The 19,348-nt window shown below is 38.0% G+C and overlaps 1 protein-coding gene across 3 annotated transcripts in view; it reads left to right on the top strand.

Moving 5' to 3' along the window:
* Positions 1–19,348, top strand: part of kremen1 (kringle containing transmembrane protein 1) — a 59,220-nt gene that overhangs the window by 17,951 nt on the left and 21,921 nt on the right. For all 3 annotated transcript variants that reach the window (XM_079870976.1, XM_079870974.1, XM_079870975.1), the window contains exon 2: positions 11,409–11,571. In XM_079870976.1, the coding sequence (XP_079727102.1) occupies positions 11,409–11,571 (163 nt within the window). The remainder of the gene's footprint in view (positions 1–11,408; positions 11,572–19,348) is intronic.

The raw sequence follows: 19,348 nt of genomic DNA on the forward strand, positions 1-19,348 counted from the left end.
GGAAAAAATACCATTACTGTACCATGGTTCTTTCACAGTATTTTTGTAAGAGTATATGTGTATTAGGGGTTTAGAAAGATTGACAGATGTGGCCTGCTTCTTGTAATTCTTGAGAACTGACTTGAGCTCAATTCTCTTGGGCAACAGTGCAGAGCTTTGAGAAGGAATGAAGTATACGTCTGTTTATATACCCTTGATTGATTTAACTATTGATTATATGTACATGTTCCTCCCAAAGGAGAGAACTCCATTGAAGACAGTTGCCAAAAACAGTGCTGTTCTACAGTATTTCTGTTCTGAATTGGGGTTGTTTGGCCTAAAGTAATATGAGACAGAAACTGTGCTGTGGTGTGGCCTGTAATCACTGTTTCTCAGTATCAGAGGGTCTACCGTTGCACACACATGCCCTTCAATGCACCCGACACATGTCTGCCTGCCTAAAACCACATATAATTAACATTCTTGCAATACCAATAAACCTGAGCGAAAACAGGGCGATCCGAAACAGGTGTGAGTTTGTGTGTGCACGTGTAATAATATGCAACACAGATCTTTGAGGTGTTACAGGCAAGTGGATCCAAACTTTGATTCAACTTTCCTCTGTTCTGGCCAAACCAAAAGCTTGTACGAAAGTCAACTTGGATTTCTAAAATTCAACTGAACTCCCATCAGAGAAGAGATGTGGTAACATAATCATTTCTCATTTCTCCAACCAATTCTGATTTGACAGAAACAGTCCTGATTTGAATTGCACATAAAACCATGATCCTGTAACCCAGTTATCCATAGAAACATCTGGCAGGTTTTATGATAACACGGTGAGGGAGCATTGGCTGATAACTCTAATATTTATTAAATCATAGAACAGAATCTATAGCTGACCGCACTGATTATTGATCGCTCCGTTGTTTTCTCTCTTGCTAACAGCTTAAACATATGCTTTACTCCTTTGTAAATCACACTCTAAATGTTTTTAGGGCCATCTGGGTGTTGTAACTGCAGAGTAGGAGAATGTAGCCTGTGCTTCACTCTTAAAGGGGTCATATCATGAAAAATCCTATTTTTTCTTTGAACTTTTGAAATATTGATGTCAATATACTATGTAAACATACTGTAAATTTAAGTAATTACCCTAATTACCAACCCAGGCTCGGTGTAAAAAAGTCCCAGTGATAACACCCATGCATCTCGCAAGCTTCACCACACTTTTAAACTGAAATGTCCAGTTTTATTACGTTGATTGTTGTTTACTACATCAGAAAAGTCATACATATCGAGCTGGTTAAGTGATGCAAATGTCAAAATGTATTAATTTACAAATCATGCACTAGGATAAAAGTGTTTTTAGGTGTTTACTAGGTTCATAACATAGTATTGTGCAAGGAACACAAAATAAATATTTATTAAGTGATAATCTCCCTGTAATCATAATCTGTGTGAAAAGGAACAAAAGGTGTTGGTGTTTAGGCTACTACCACTGGTGTTCATTTCAGCTGGAAACTGCATTGAATTGGATGTGTAGGTATGTTTTTTGGAGTTTTTCTAAAATGTAGAGCCACGTTTTTCCAACCAACCCGTGTTGTTAATTCATTCAATTTCATTTTATTATTTTATTTCCTTTAGTTTAATTTCATTTTAAAATACAAAACTTCCCAGTGCAAACTATATTGGATCTGACAACAAACCTGTTGGATCTGAGACTTTTCCTAACAACCCAACTGTGGGGATTAAACAATGATATCCAATGCTAGCACATGTCTGTAGCGTTTACAGGTGTGTGATTATTAGCAGAGAGGACTGTGGCTGTGTCCGGAATCGCCCCCTATACCCTTAAATAGGACACCATTTTGTAGTGGTCTCCGAAACCTGAGTGGACGTTATCGAGTGCACTCATTCAATCCCACTATAGACCGCAATAATGAGCGTACATCCGATGTACACTCGACGGCTAGAGAATAGACACTGTGAGAGTCGCGCGCCAAATGAATTCCTGCATCTGGCCAGAAGATGGCGCTAGCCGAATCATCCATCCATTTTGCAAACCGCTGGTCCAATGTGGGTACAGCGTAATATCACACAGGTATAAATTCCTTTTAATTGATTATTAAATTGTTTAATTAAGGTTTACATAGTTTCCATGACAGAGTTCAAGATACATATTTTCATCTTACTACTGGAGCTGCCAGTTTGCAAATAGTTATTAAACAGCAAGCACAAACTATGCAAATGCGTCACTCGTTTTCATTCACTCCCTCGAGTGAACTATATTAGTGGAGTAATGTAGGGAATAGTGAATTAGGTTATAGCGGGCGATTTCGGACACGAGAGTCTTAAATGAGTGAATGATTCAGTGATTCACTCATAAAGACAGTCACTTGTTTCATTCGTAAATGAATCCGTGTTTCTGAAATAATCGATTTGGTTGAACAAACTATTCTATTTCAGACAATTGCCTCCATCTACTGGCGTAACAATGGAACTTGTATTAAAAAAGTTATGATATGACCCGTCAAGGCTCGAAATGAAATCTAGATTCACTGCAGTACTTTCGAAAGTATAGTATTCAATCCTTCAAATTCAGTTTACCAGAAGTGATTATTCTAGCAGTTTCCTTTCTTTCCAGATTACGTCCTTGAACTCCAGACGAAGGGGTTTTTAATGGGTAGGTAGCGCTTAAAATAATCAAGGATCTGTAGGCGGATATCCGTTGAGAGGTCTTGATGTAAGAGAGAGGGTGCAAATGACACAAGCATGATGAGATCCTGTGGGAACAATGAGCTCTAGTGTCCTCTCAAATCCCACAACATGACGGCAGTCTACAGCTTAAAACCGCTCTCTTTCTTTCACTCCTGCCGTGAATGGATGGGGAGAACAAGAGGCAGAGACAGAACAGAAGATGATGCTGAAAAGGGAAGAATGCTGTGGGAAGAAGCTAATTCATGCATGTTTTCACTGCCACATTGTCTGTATCAGTGGTCTCTGTATGCTAGCTTTCGTAGGAGTTGTCTCACTCAAGCATGCTTTTATACAATAAGAATACACCCACATGCTGCCGCTCACTTTGCCGTTAGAGAGAGTGCACTATTGTGTTTATTATCACAGCTTTGAAAATCCTGTTCATGTTGATATATGCAGATACTGAGCAAGTATACAAGGGAATTCAACACCAGTGTCAGGACGTTTGGACCGCAACTATCTACAACCTTTGATAAAGCTGACAAGTTAGACTGCATATTTTAGCTCTCCAGTGTACATTAGTACAGTGTACATTAGTACGCGCTTACACAACCCACACATGTCTCAGGTTGCCGTTGTGTGTTTATATGCAGGTTCATCTGGCAGTTAGGGTTGCACTTCAAAGGCTGGCTTGAGCTGTTTTGGAAAGTGAACTTGAACCTAGCGTGGGCGCTATCTCTTTGTTTTGCTGTTAATTTTACGAGTCTTGGCTTTGTGACCCCCTCCATAACAAAAGGAAATGTAAATTAAACCGGCTGTTACCTCACAAGCTCGACTCAGTTTGTAGGGAGAATTGGGGCACTTGAGGAGAGAACAACGGCAATTTGACCATTCCTTTTTTTCTTCCACTATCTGGCTTTTTTATAGGCTCTTTGTTTGTTTAGTTCTGTTTCTTTCTCTTTTGTGTTACCTTGACTTGTGCTTTATCAATTCAGACGTATCTGACTCAAACAAATCCACTTTCGAGCTTTTAGACCTAAAATCAACCATTCTTTCCTTTTGCAGAAGAATACCATGGCATTACTACGTTTTCGTAGCATGATAATACTGTGATATATTTTGATATAAGTACCTTGGCGTAACATGTTTTTGACCTTTCAAAAGTTTAGGATGGGTGGGATGATCTTTGCTAATCTAGGCTACATTTATTTGATCAAAAATACATTAAAAACAGTAATACTGTGAAATGTAAATTCCTGTGATGGCAAAGCTGAATTTTCAGCATCAGTCTCCATGCAGTGTCACATGATCCTTTAGAAAACATTATCATATGCTTATTTGGTGCCCAAGAGATATTTCTTATTATAATCAATGACGAAAACAGTTGTGCTGCTTAACATTTTTGTGTAAATTGTGCTAAAAAAGTCTAGCAACATTATAAATGTTTTTATTATCACTTTTGAGCAATTTTATGCATCCTTGCTGAATAAAAGTATTCATTTCTTAAAATAAAAATATTATCGGCCTTTGAACGATAGTGTTCACAGTATAGTTTTGAAAACATTCAACCAAAAAAATATTTTTATATATTTAATAAACATCTGGTCTTTTTGTTGTTGTTGCTATTTCAGTTATTTAAATAATTTGTAAATTAAAGGTGCTCTCATTTGATTTGATTATTTTCTATTTTTAATTGGAACTTAATGGAATCAAACAAAAAAAGTTCATAACAAATACATAATAAGCCTATTATCAGTACAAAAACAGCTTCACATTATATAACACTTGAGTTAAAAACTTGGTGCCAATGTACTTTGTAAATACCGTGGTACATTATATGAAAATGATAATCATTTTAACTATTGTATATACTGTATGAAATTATCATTGTATTATGTGATTTCATCACTGTCCCATGGTACAGCCACAATCTTTTTTTTTTGTAAGAGACTTTTTCTCTCATTTCATCTGCGTTATTCCCATTTGTTTACTTTCCTGTCAGGGTCGGTTTGAGGTGGTGTCAGTGGCGTGTGCTAAGTTAGTCTGCCGTTCCCACTCCTATTTATTTAACCTCTTGTGGTCCCACTTTCACGTCGCAGCTCATGAAGCTTTCTTTCCCCTTTCGGAATGTGAAGATGAAAGATGACAGCAAAGCCTTGTGGATTCTGTCACAGTTTTCATCCAGCTGGACTCTGTGAGGCCAGATGTAGCGTTGGAGGATTCCCACTGCAAGAGAGGATGTCTATGCATGAAATAACAATTTCGCAGTGTCAGGCACTTGTGTGTGTTGGCCAGCCCTCCAGCTAAACCTCTGTGACTGCTCATTCAAGAACTTTATTATTCATCACCCAGAGCCAGCTCATATACATCCATTTAACTTATTCTTTCCTGAGAAACTCATGTGGTGGTGGTTGATGATGTTATGTTAAAAGAACAATTCCTTCAGAAATGAACATTTTGTCATTATTTGTCATTCCAGACATTTATTTTCTGTGATAGAAACACTGTTTGCCATACAATTTGATAAACATATCATAAAATTCCATATGATTTTGGCGCCTTGGAAAAGAGCGACTTGGACGGTTTCAGATATTTGTGGTTTTGAACAAATTGAATGACTTTAGGGTGATTTATTTTTTGGTGACCAATCCTTTTAAACCAATAGTATGCATTTCCCATCTCTATTGAAGACTTTTTTAATTTATTCTCACCTTCCAGGTAAGTTGCAACAAGTAGAATTACCTGTTGGCTGCCTTAAGGCGTTTCTCATTCTATTTATACCCTTCAAAGGCGGCACATGGCAGCACACACTGCTTATTTTTCCCATTAAAGGAAACAAGATTGAATAATGTGCTCTGCATAAGTGAGTCTTGGAGAGGATAGAGAAGGTTCAGTCAGGTTAATATTGATGAGTTCCTCTGAGATGCTGTTATTCTGAACCTGTCTGATTTTACAGTATCTCCCTCTGAAGTTTTTATTTTTTATTTTTTAATAGAAACTACTCAAGTAGATGATACTTTTCTTAAACTGAGTTAAGAAGATATTAGCTTCAGGTAAAAGTACTTCACCAGTGGTTCTGGAATGGGTTTGCTTCAGAACTACAATCTTATACTGTACAAAACATACTGTGGTCATCAAATAATCACGTTTATACTTGCAATTGAACCTATTTTAAGTAGTCTGGATTAGGTCGCCTGATGTTTTTTTTTTTTTTTTATGGCCAATGCTGATGTCTGATATAAAGCTGATATAGGTCTATATGATATTGCACTATTTAATTTAAGGATAGTAAATAACACATAGGCCTGCATTTCTGCAATTAAATTTATATTTATTTTACAAATTTTACATTTATTTTACTAATATTTATCAGCAACAGTGGCTGGTGAGCAAAAAAGTTAATGTCAAGCCCTGTTTATATATATAATTTTAAAATTAACCACTTGAATTTAAACATAAAAATGCAATGCATAATGAATAAAAACAAATGCATAAAATAAACAGATATATACTTTAGATATACTTCCTATTATAGTATCTTTCACAAATAAAGATGTTTAAATACATAATAATTAATAATATCTTAATATCTAACTAAAGACCAGATAAAAAAAAAACTAAAATAAAATGTAAATAACAGCCATGGCAATATATTGGTCAACCACTAGTCTGGATGCATGCAAATACCCTTGTTGGCATGTGTCTAGTTTGGCTAGCTACAAGTGCAGATACATTTGTGCCGTTCTCATACCCAAGACGTCACTTTTTGTCACTTTCAACCATGCTTCAATATCTGACGCTCAAAGCACCCTTTAGCGTCCATATGAGACGCATAACCCTACCACAGACCTAAACCTACCCAACCGAAGCGTCTCATATTGACGCTAAGGGTGCTTTGTGCGTCGGATATTGACGCTTCCGAAAGCGTCAGTTACATGACGCCTAAACCTACCCATAACCGAAGCGTCACATATGGACGCTAAAGGGTGCTTTGAGCGTCAGATATTGAAGCTTGTTTGAAAGTGACGCTTTGGGGTGAGAATGTGTTGAAAATACTAAAAACCTATTTATTTTATCACAACTATGCATGATTACATGGTCAGTTGCAGTTTATCATTTGCATCAAGCTTTGTTTTTTTTTCCCCCACAGTCCTGTCAGAACGCTCCTGTGACCCATTTTTAGGTCATGACCCACCATTTGAGAAGCACTTTATTCGGCCACCTTGGTGGGGACATGTCAGCAGCGATGTGTCATGATCCATACATCTCTTGAAATCATGTCCTCTTAATGGGAACTGCTTTTGATAATACAGATGCTTCTACAGCAAGACCTAAAGTGTTGTTGTAGTTGAAGTTTGTCCAATTGTTGTCTGATCGTTTTGAAAGCGCACCCCCTGAAGCAGATAGACTTGGTGAGTGTTTCATATGATGTGGCGGATGAGCAGATGGTTTGGCACTGTCACTTTTATACATAATCATTTTCTCTGCTTGTCTCATAGGCCTGCCACGTTCTCAGCTGAGCCCGTGGCTGGCTAAAGCTAGTTGAAGTGGGAAATGTTTTAGACTCTGCCATTGTCTCCTCACTCCATTCAGTGTGACGCAGAACGAGACCCAGAGGAAGCACAGTGTCTTGTTGAATTACCTCACCTCCCTCCCAGTGCATTAGTCATCAAGACATAGAGCCTACCTGCAAGATTCAGGGCCAGATTTACTAAACAGGGCAAATTAGCGTGAGAGCGCAATTCCAAAACAGCGCCGATGGTAGTGGAAAGTTCTGCGTGTGATCTACTGACGACGCTCAAATTAAAGAACACAGTCAGATCATTTCCATTATAACCAACGCAATCTACCAGTTAGCGTCTGGTTTAAGACATGCTTTTTTTGGGCGGTAAATAATGACGCAAACACCGGTAAATTGACGAGCGCAAACTTTAGTAAATCACCTTGCGTGATTCATTTAAATACATGAATATTTGCTCATTCTCATGAATTTTGCGCCTGAAAGGGAAACTCCCACAAATGCATATGCAATAATGTCAGCCTCAAAAATAACTGTCCACGCCTTTTCAGTGCTAATTTTACACTGCATGTCTTTAGTAAATCCTGACTGTAGTTTTTTAACGCCATAAAAGGGTTTGCGCTGGAGCAAGCTGTTAGTAAATCTGGTCCTTGGGGTTTTAATGTGCAAAAAACCACAGAAAGTGGAGCATTTCCAAAATGATTCTGCATCGTAATCCGGGTTCACACTGTACTATTCTTAATGAACATTGCGATAAAATTTTACCTCTGACGAAATTCTGGCAGTGTCAGAAGTTTTGGGGCACAGTCCTGCTGTGTGACTTCTCCTACAACTAACTGTCAAATCAAAAACCAATAGGAGCGCAGAACCTGATGACGCAATTAGTGAGACAACAACAAAACCACCACTTGCTCCACACACACGTCTTTTTTTCCCAGCGTTCTTTTTTAAGAAAAGCCATGATCATAATTAACGCTAGAGATTGTTTTTGTACACTACCTTTCATTTACATCCCGCATAAATGGGGCTTAAAGTCATCGATTAATGATGTAAAACTCTTGGCGTGTGTATGTTTTTAACAACTGAGATCTTACCGTGTGACATGACTTCTTTAATGACAGAGAAGTGACCTTTTATTAAATTATTCCTCTGCTTTACTCCTGAATTTTATTGAGAATTGTATCCCTGTTGAATCCTAGTGCCTTTGGTTGACACAAACACATCAAATTTAGTGTCATTTATTTCTGCCTTTGTTACATTTTCTGATCACAGTGCTACAAAGTCTCTCTCTGTCCTTTACAAAGATGAGCGCATCTGCAAACTCAATATGGAAGCAATTAGCAATGAATCCTTACACATATAATAACAGGGCATGTAAGTCTTTGCAAATAATCCACTTCTGTCCGTTTCTTTTAAGACCCTCTTGTTTCTGGTTCTGTGGGGCGGTTCCTCCCTTCCTCCTGAACCGAGCTTCTTTTTCTGTTGATGAACTTGCATTTTATAGGTTTTTTTCCATTCCTTTCTTTCATGTGGCCAAGACTCTGTTTCCCATCAAGGCCTGTGATCCGACCACAACAAAGGCATCACATGGCGATACAGGGGGAAACTTGGTGACAGAGTGAAAAACGGTTGGAGGTTATATTATTACAACTAAAAGAAGTGTGAAAGCTCATCCTCAGGAAACTACAAGTGCAAACAGTCTCGTTTTTTCCAGAAATGGTGTTTCTTTGAATGCCGCTTGACAACCCACAATGGGTTTTGACTACCCATTCATCTCGATGATGAACCTTCTTATCTGGTTCTTCCCAGTCAACTCGCTGCTTCCCTACACTGCCGCAACTTAACGACGTCTGCCGACCACATCAAGTTAAGTTGCTGCTAATTGCTATCCTTCCCCGGGTCCTTCTTATTTCAGCCATCCTGTCTGGAAACCTTTTTTGCCGAGGTTAGCCACAGCAGCAAGATGTCTGCCGGCTCGTAACCCAACACCAAATGCGATATGCAGTAGTAGATGGTTATTTAGCATCAAAGGGGCAGCAAAGTTGCTCTTCGGGTGACTTTTGCCTTTTGTAGGTGAGCATTACGTAGTATAAATAGGAATAATGAGTCCTGTGCTGTGTGGAGAATGGGTATGAAGGACGTCCATCCCATTAGTAATGCATGGTTTGGCTGGCAGTAACTTGGTCCAAGATTACAAAGAGGAAATCATGATTGCTCTGGGAGATCTGACTCTCCAATGCGGCGTAAACTCTCTGAGCTCTACGCGACAGCAGAAGCCATCGATCGACCCCTAACGGAATGGTCCAGTCACGCATTATTTATTGGCATGCTTTATGAATGTTAATCTGCTGCCTAAGTCTGTCACTGCAAGTGTTTTTGGATGAATTTTGCCATAAACTTTAACCGCAACCTTTATTATTATCAGCACCATTTTGAAGATCGATCGATCTATCTATCTATCTATCTATCTATCTATCTATCTATCTATCTATCTATCTATCTATCTATCTATCTATCTATCTATCTATCTATCTATCTATCTATCTATCTATCGAAAAAGTCATGCATGTTTGGAACAACATGAGTAAGTTGAGTAAATAATTATTTTTTAAAACAGTATTCCTGTCCCAGCAGGGCTTGTTTCTGTGTCTTGCCACCTGCATGACTTTAATTAAAATCTACATGACACCCAAAAAGCAAAGCCTGTGATTTCACATTTTAATGGGGCCTGATTTTCTTTCTTCTTGATTCCAGCGAGCATGACTTCCACAGCGCTGCCTGGACACTATCCAAGTGTTCTGCGGCTTTTACGGCTGTATTTTATGATTGGATACAACTGTTTCAGTTGTGCGAGCAACAGCGCAAATGTCCTACCACATATGTAGCTGCACCCTATGTCCGTTTGCTCAAATGTGCTTTTTTTTTTTTTCAGAGCCAGCCACCGGAAAGCATTTGCCCTTTTTTGAGGCAAGCAAGCCTCACACAAATCAAAATGATTATCAGTGAGCTCTCATTTTAGGCAGTCCTGCCTGAGGTATGTTAATTGCATTTGATTAATGCCATTCAGGAAATTTGTTCAGGGAGGCTGTGTGGTTTTTTGATTTGGTGCATGATGCCCTACTCATCCCCTGAAGGAAGGGCTCCACCCACATCAGTGGGACATTCATGCTTGAAAATCAGAGGCTAATTATCCCCAAATCTTTACTGTGCTCCAATATGCTGGAAATGTCTGCAATACTTTACTCACTTATGAATATTCTTACATATGTACGTATTAAATGAGTGGGAAAAAATAACCACAGAATATCTAGGGACCAGAATTTGAGCACTTTTGACCCAGTAAACAACCACCCAGACAATTATTGCCACATAGCAATGGAAATTGCTTTGTTACTTATTATTATTAATATTCATTCATGGGATGCTATTCTTGCACGTTTTCATTTTCTTGGCTTTTGTAGATCTTGGAGAGCGGATCAGAATGGAGATGTTATCAGATTATGAGGTAGCTCACATATGAAAGCCAGGGTTTAAATCCACGCTCTCGCCACATACCAGTTTCCTCATTCAAACCAGAACTCGGTCCAAATTAGATGCTTTGAAGTCTAGAGCTTAGAAATACCAACAGATACCCTTTGATGGAATAGTTACCCTCTTGTTTATTTTGACTGTGCAAAAGTCCTGCGTCTCTGTTGTTTTTGGTTGATGAAATAGCGGGGAGGTTTGGTCCATATGGTTGTGTTCCAGAATTTATTGTTCCTTTTTACAGTTTAGCCTTTGCTAGAGGTTCACAGAAGGGTAAATAACAGAATTGTCATGCACGCTTATGGAATTAGTTTGCAGACAGGTCACGAATACATGAATACAATCATAAACCTGAATCATAATTGATTAATTTCTTCCGTTATAATTATTCACATCACCCCTTCCCTGCAGTGATATGACTCATCCTGGGACAGCAGACTTGCATGCTAACAGAATGCAATAACAAATTACTACAACATTTTGAGTGTGACTCCCCATATTCCTCACAATTTCTGCCAAAATACTAAATGTTTTGTTTCTAAAAAGTCATAATAATTTAATAGGGGATCTCCATCAAATAATGTATGAATATTTTTGTACTAGCTACCCACAATCTGGATAAAATGTGTTGTGTTTACATCTAATTTCTGTAGAACATTTGGATTAAAAGAAGATTTTGTCTCTTTAGAGTGTTATACAGCAAATGGAGAGGACTATAGAGGCCGACAGAACCAGACCAGCCTGCAAGGGGGGAGGCCGTGCCTTTTCTGGAACGAGACCTTCCAACATCCATACAACACCCTCAAATACCCCAATGGAGACGGAGGCCTTGGACCTCACAACTTCTGCAGGTCAGACATGGTAGTACTGTATGGCCGAAAGGAAAGCAAAATAATCGGGATGCTCTGTAGAATTTACAATATCTGTAGAGTTGCATGATGAATACAAATTTGCAGAAGTGCTCATATGCTGTGGTATTTACATATTACTCCAAAGTTCTTCAAAGAATATAATGGTTTACTGTGGTACAGTGCAATGTCCAAGAAACATAATAAAACCTTGTTACTTTCTGGTACTTTATGCATTGAGAATGCTTGTATTGGGAATAAGATTCTGACTTATTAATTGTGGACTGTTCCTTTAAATAGAAGAATGCATTTTTAAGAGAAAATAACCAAGAGGGACATTGTGTGATTTTGGCAATGTGGTGTAAGAATGTTATTGACACATTCTTCAGTGTCAGAGTGTAAGTGTTGTCTCCTCACTCTAAAACATTCACACTTTATGTCCTCAACATTTCATATGTTTTATTCATTGAAAGTCTCTCCGTCTATGACCATGAACCGTATTTATATCTATAAGAAAACAATTTAGTCCTTAAACCACAATACTAAATGATTCTAAATTTATTTCATGTTGTTGGAAGGAAGCATTTGCGCTCATATTGTTGCTCAGAAAGTCACACTGCAGTGTTTGACTGTGGTCCATGAGTGTAGGTTTATTTTATTTTTTTCGTTCCATTATGTGGACTCAGCAGGGCTTGAAGAGTTTACATTTGCAAAGTCGCCTCAAATCCCTCTGTACAGAAAACAAACGCAGCAGAGCGACAGCATGGATGACCGATAGCCTCTTTCTCCCTTCAGCTTCACATTTGTTCTAGAATCTAGATGCACATGCTAACCCACCATGCAAGAAACAAAACGTTACTGTCATAGGCCTGTGATAAACAAATTGGTAATAGATTACATTTGGTTCAGGCACACGTGGAACACAATATTCCAACCTTAGTCTGTTTATAAAGTGTCAATTTGATAGAAATTCCCTTTTTTTCTGGCTGAATAGCCAAATCTGTCGGAGTTAGAGTTCTCGCAGTTTCCTCAGCTGTTGTGTCATTCCTTGGACTGACGATAGTAATTGAAAACACAAGGAAGTAGAGGAGAGATGGCTGTTTTAAATACTTAGAGATAGTTCACCCATAAATGAAAATCATGACATTGTCTACTCTTCTTAATTATTTGAATCCTGTTTCATTTTTAAGCTAAACACAAAACAAGTTATTTAGCAAAATTAACAAATTTATTTCCATGTGTAGCATGAACAATAAGGCCAATTACAGTTGAATCCGGGAAAAACTTCAATTTGTATTACATATAGCTATTGTATGGCTTGGAATATGGCTTATATAGGCAATTGTTATGGTACTTTGATTATTTGGAGTTAGACAAAATATTTAAACCAGCCTTATTTGCCGTTTGCTTAGCTGTTTTAAGCTAGTGTAAAAAAAAAACAGCTATACAACAGACCAACATAACAAGTTTGGCCAGGCTGGAGAAATGCCACCAGCCTGATGACAGATGACAGATTTTTCATTTTTATGAACATTCCCTTTAAAACAGCCTGCTTATTGCTATTTCAACCATGAGGAGGGGTGCTGGGGTTACTCTGTATATGTGTGTGCGTGCAGGTCCAGCAGACTGTATGATATGGGAAGTGAAAGCCGGATTCTGAACGGCAGACAGAGATTAAGTGAAAAGGGGGAGATCACCGTCAGGAACACCAGTGTTGATTTTAGGCACACGGTTGCATGGTGTTATGTCTGCTGGCTGTATGTAGGAATGCCTTTGTGTCATAACAGACTTTAGGTTTTTGACTTCACAAGATTTTGCCGAACTGGCTACATCACTGGAGACTTTTAGAAGTAGGATCAGCATTAGATCTATCTATCTATCTATCTATCTATCTATCTATCTATCTATCTATCTATCTATCTATCTATCTATCTATCTATCTATCTATCTATCTATCTATCTATCTATCTATCTATCTATCTATCTATCTATCTATCTATCTATCTATCTATCTATCTATCTATCTCTGTCTGTCTGGCTAAGTAGATTTTTTAAGCGTTAAAAAGAGTCAGGGAAAATGAGACAGGTGTATGTTTTTAAAGATATGACAACTGTTATTTGTGTAGTGAATGTTTTCATAGTTTCAATTACTTGTAAGAGAGGAATGCTTCTGGAAAGCAGCAAGTGTGTGTGTTTCTTTAATGATGTCATAAACTTTTTTGCATCTCTTTGTTAGCTTGTCTACACGCCATTTGACTTGAAAGAAAGAACTGCAGTCTTGAGAGAGCCAAAGAGAGAGAGAAATGGAGGTGCCAAGTCCTAATATCCCTCACATTTCATCTTTATTGTGTGCTGTAAAATAGCTATGAAAACATTTAGAGATGGGGCAGAGAGGAAACGTTCCATTAATTGTGAATAAAAGGAGCAATGAATGTTGGAGATTTAGACGGAAAGGTCTACAACTCATCAGCTTCCTCTCTGTTCACCTGTTCTACACCTCCTTACAGAAAGAGCAATCATAAATGGCACTTAACTTTAACAGTACACAAATAGCATTGTTTAATCAGGGTTTTAAGGTAAATCCCATTTATAGAAAAATATACTATTTATTTTGCAGATGCTTATATTCTATCCATTTATGCACTTGTTAGCACCAAAACATGCCACGCAGGGCTCCGGACTGCGACCAGAATGGTTGCAAATGCAATATAATATCAAAATGTGCTTCAATAATTTGAAATCTAGTCGGGAAAACTGTATCCATCAGTATGCTGTTTCATCACATATCACAGAGAAACGAAAACAGTGTGAAGTGTGATGGTCGATTCAATAACAAATGACTGTTATGAACTGGTCGGTCAAAAAGATTTACAAAAATAGGTTCTAAGTCGCTCGTGAATTAGCGTTTGGAATCAGACTCTCGCAGTGACTCATTCAGAACCGTTACTGAGTTCACAACTGACTCCCTCAATGACCCATTCAAAATAATCATAGAAGACATATATATAATAAATACTAAACGTCCCTTCATTACAGCACGCAACTGTTGTTAAAAGTTGGGAAAGTGGGACTATGTTTTGGGACAATTGTAGTGCCCTGACTTTTTGGACATGTACAATGGTATTCTTTAAAGTACCATGTAAATACTGTGTTACATAAATATAGTAAATAGACATTGTATAAATCAAAGTATTCAATGTTGTCAATAATGATATTTTCTCTGTATTCAGTGTAAATCAATGGTATATCAATAGTATTACAGGCCGGTTATTTTTTGCTGCTTTGTATATTATTTCCCAGAGAAACTTTAATGTTTAATTTTCCATCCTCAATCTGTCAAGAGTTTAGCTTAAGCGAAAGTGCAAGCAATCGTTAAGCATTTGTGCCTTTTCTGTTTACACTGTTGTTTACTTGACTGTGAAATTGAATGGTTTGTTATCCACTTTCAGGTGTCAGTTCAGTGAGGCAGGCTTGAATTGTTGTGGTTGCATCGACACGTAATGCCGTAAGAGTGTCTATGTGTGATATACTGTAGATACAATAGATTCTGACAACCAAACAGTCTCTCAAAAGTGTTCCCAACTACTCGGTCCCACTTTAAAGCTGCATAAAATAACTATGTTAGCTACATTAAAAAAGTACATGATTGTCTATTTGCCTGTTTTGTAATTTTTATTTGATTTAGAAGTGTCAGCACTTGTACAGGCTCATACTTGAGTTTCATTCCTGCTGTAGCATATGTTTGCCATGTTGACCAAGCACAGCTCTGAGCATATTGGGCAAATTTCCCTTGCTCATATTTGCTTTGGATACTGGTTAGCTGCAGAGGACTAATAGTGTGGCTGAGGTTGGCGTAAGCTATTTTCAGCCTTTCCCTACTATAGATCTCACACGCTTTTGTTGTTAAAGAATCCCAGGGTTTTTTTGTTTAGTTTTTTTATGAATAGCCCTATGCCAGAATTTTTAAAGTTTATCATAAATTTTATGATTATATTGAATGGAAAGAGGTTATTAAAGAAAATCGTTTGAACGCAGGCCAGACAAGAACAGCTGGTTTTCTCTATGGCCAGTAATGCTGAACTTTGTCTCAGGTGTTTCTAGTAAGAGTATGGAACTGTAAAATTGAAGGGATGGTTCACCCAAAAATGAAAATTCGATCATAATTTGTTCACTCTCACATCATTCCAAACCTGTATGACTTTCTTTCTTCTGTAGAACATAAAAGGAGATATTTTGAGAAATGTCTCAGTGTTTTTTTTGGTCCATACAATAGACGTCATTGGTCACCAAACCTCTTTGGTTACCAATATTATTCAAAATAATAACTATCTGTTTGGTTGCCATAACTCATATGGCATAATTTGGTCTTAGAAGATTTTAATGAGAAAAGTTTTAGTCCATATTGATTGCAGACTTTGAATGCTGCTATCTTGGCAAATCTCAGCAAAGTTTGAGACATTGTTGAGATCTATTCTGAAACACTAGAGGAGAAACATGCTTTTCTAGGGAATTTTGCTCATGGAAAATATCTGAGAGATAGCAGGAGACTGTTTGCTCTCCATATCATTACTGTCCACAAGAAACAATTTATTTGCTGCTGCCAATAGTCAAGTCAAATCACCTTCATGTATATAGTGCTTTTTACAATACAGATTGTTTCAAAGCAGCTTTACAGTGATAACAGGAAATAATGGAACAAAATTTGTATCTGCTGTACAGCAGATCTAGAAGAAAATAGGTTCATAGTCCATTTTAAGTAAGTTCAGTGATGGTTCAATACATACACATGACATGCTGTTTGTTGTACAGTACATGGATTACCCATAGCAGATCTATATCAGCTGTGGCCTATAGAGAATGATGTGATTGCAAGCAAATTGAGTTGAGGAATTATCAGCCTGCACCCTCTAGAGTTTCATGACAGAACTTTGTATTTACTTTACCAATTTTCAGAATGACAAATTGAGTAAAAAAAACAATTTCAGGATGTGTTACAATTTTTCCCTCTTTTGTGCTGTTCTAAAGAGCATCTTGTGCTTCAATGGAAGCAAGAACATCTGACCATCTGTACAGAGACTTGATCAGTTTCACAAATTTGATTACAGACGTAGAAATAGTGCAGAATTTCTGCGTCATTTACATCATACTATTTTATTGTTTATTTTTATTTATTTTTCCAGATTTTAGATTTCGAATCCCTGATTTTCACTGTAGTCTTGGAATTTATTTTACTGTGTTTACAGTATAAGCATACAAAATTGTGTATTTACATTAAATTACAATATGAAGAGTGATCACAAAAAGAGAACTCATTGGTAATGGTTGTTTCCTTGGGGCAGTTCTAAAGTTTATAAATCTCTAAAGGCAGGGGTAATTCCCCATCCCATTAACCAGCCCGGACAGATGATGATCCCATCGTTACGGTAACACATGAAAGGCCCTGAGATTCTATACTCATTTTCTGAAGGGACTTGACCCTGCAGGCTTAACCGGACACACACTTAGCATCATAAAGTACACTTTTGCACACACACATGCGCACATACACGTCCATGCATTTTGAGTCCTGAGGGCAAACAGGCCCCGTGTTTGGTGATCAAAGCCACCTATTATATCTGTTATGGGACTTCACCCCAGCATTCTCTGTGGCTGTGCTTTTCTCTCACCCTTGAGGGAAGGAGGGGAGTGATTAGAGGTTAAACAGACAGATGAATTTAAGGATTAGTTTATGATACTTGCATGGTAATTTTGAGTCCTTTTCGAAACTTGAATACTGTAGTCCCCATTCAGCCAGTCAAATTTTGTACTCTGCGATCAGAATTTAAGTTAATTACTCATAATCTTCCAGTGAACAGTTGCCAACACTTCTTTGAGTTACTGAGTTGAACTCAAGAACCAGAACAGTCAAATTCATGAACAAATCATTGAAAAGCTCAGTTTTAAAGAACATTTTGATCACATTTTTGGAGATTGTTTCTTGGCACGTTCATGAGAAGGAGTACTGTTACCGTTGAACAATTACATTTTGAATTAAATTAAAGTTGTATCGGACACTTTTATGAAACTTTTATGGTGCTTTTTGTCATTTTGTAGCTGGGCTGGCCCCAGTTCTCATTCACTTTCATTAAAGAGAGTGTGCAAAGCTATTCTTCAAAATGTCACCTTTTGAGTTCCACAGAAGATCAAATGTTATGTGGGTTTGGAACAACATGATGGTGACTAAATGATGACAGAATTTTCAGTTTTGGGTGCACTATTCCTTTAAGTGCTCCCCATGTGACCCCAGAGGCAGACTGGATCAGATAAAGCCATATAGAAACCTGGCACAGTGTACGAGTATGTTTATGTGTGTCTGCCAACGGGAAAGATTCCTCTTATAATCTAATCTCCTCCATTGAACCTCAATTGCCCTCAAGTCTTCAACTCCAAACAGGTGTCTTTCCTGAAGAAGAGAATACATTATAAAAAAAAAAACTATGCAAAAATCCATTATACTTGACTGAGTCATAATGAAAATCCCATCAGGCTGGAGGGGTTTGTCGAACTTGATGGTCGAAATGCATACACCGCTCCAAAGCCAGACTTTGGTTTGTTAGCAGGCCAGATCTCATTCTCCTCAACAGAAAAGAAAAAAAAAAGCAGGGAAAAATGGGAGATGTTTAACTGACTCCAACCTGAGGTTAAGTTTCCCCCGGACACAAAAAAGAAAGCACATGAAAAGACGCTTCACTCAATACACTTTCCTGTTGTAAAGAGAAAAGAAGAGAAGCTGGAAAGTGTTTTTGATAGGGGAAGAAAAGACCGTGGCACGCCCTTTTGATTCCACCGCACAATGGCTGAAATCAGATAGCTGTCGCCTCGGGGTCGAGCTCGAGATGTTGCATTGTAGCTCCTTAAAGACAAGAAGAATAGCTTTTCTCGCAATTATCGTTATTTCTGACGGCGCAGGCACCCGTAGTGCACTTGAAGGGGGATTCAGCCGGGCTGTTTTATGATGAATGTTCGGTTAGAGAAGAAATCAACCAATCACTGCCTCGTCTAGCTGTGCGGTTGTAATCAATACTCTGTTTTGAAGGCTTTTGGGGTTTGGGCATCAAGGTTTAAAGTACACACCGGAGAGCTTAAAGGGGTTTTGAAGCAGACAAAGCCGGAGAACTCCGCAGGTCACTGTCTGGAAAGGAACAAAGCCCTTCCCTGGGCCCTCGCGTAGACGCTGACCTGGAGGTGGACATGCTTGGATGGACAGGGCAGGGGGAGAGAAAGAGGCTCAATAAAGCACATAGGTTCCCTCTGTAGGGGGTGTTTCTGTCTGACTGACAACCCATGAAAAGGCTTTTCTCTTTAGTGACAGCTACGCTTGAACTAAATTACGTGCAGTAACTAACTAAAAGCAGTGATGCTACTAAATTAACATTTTTCAGTATGGCGTGACAGTTTCTCAGCTGTTTTCAAGTTACACTACCATTCATAAATTTGGAGTCAGTAGCAACGATGCATTTCATTGATCAAAATTGACAGTAAAGACTTACATTTTCATAAAAAAAAAAAATCTATTTCAAATAAATGCTGTTCTTTTGAACTTTCTATTCATCAAAGAACCTTTATATTAAGCTAATATTAAGCAAATATTAAGCAGTTTCCAACATCAAATCAGAGTGACACTAAAGACTGATAAAAAATGTAAAATTGTATGAATATTTCACAATATTACTGTGTTTTACTGTATTGTTCATCAGATTAATGCAGCCTTGGTGAACATAAGAAATATAAGACTTTTGAA

Source organism: Squalius cephalus, assembly GCF_949319135.1.
Source record: "Squalius cephalus genome assembly, chromosome: 5".
Lineage (NCBI taxonomy): Eukaryota > Metazoa > Chordata > Actinopteri > Cypriniformes > Leuciscidae > Squalius > Squalius cephalus.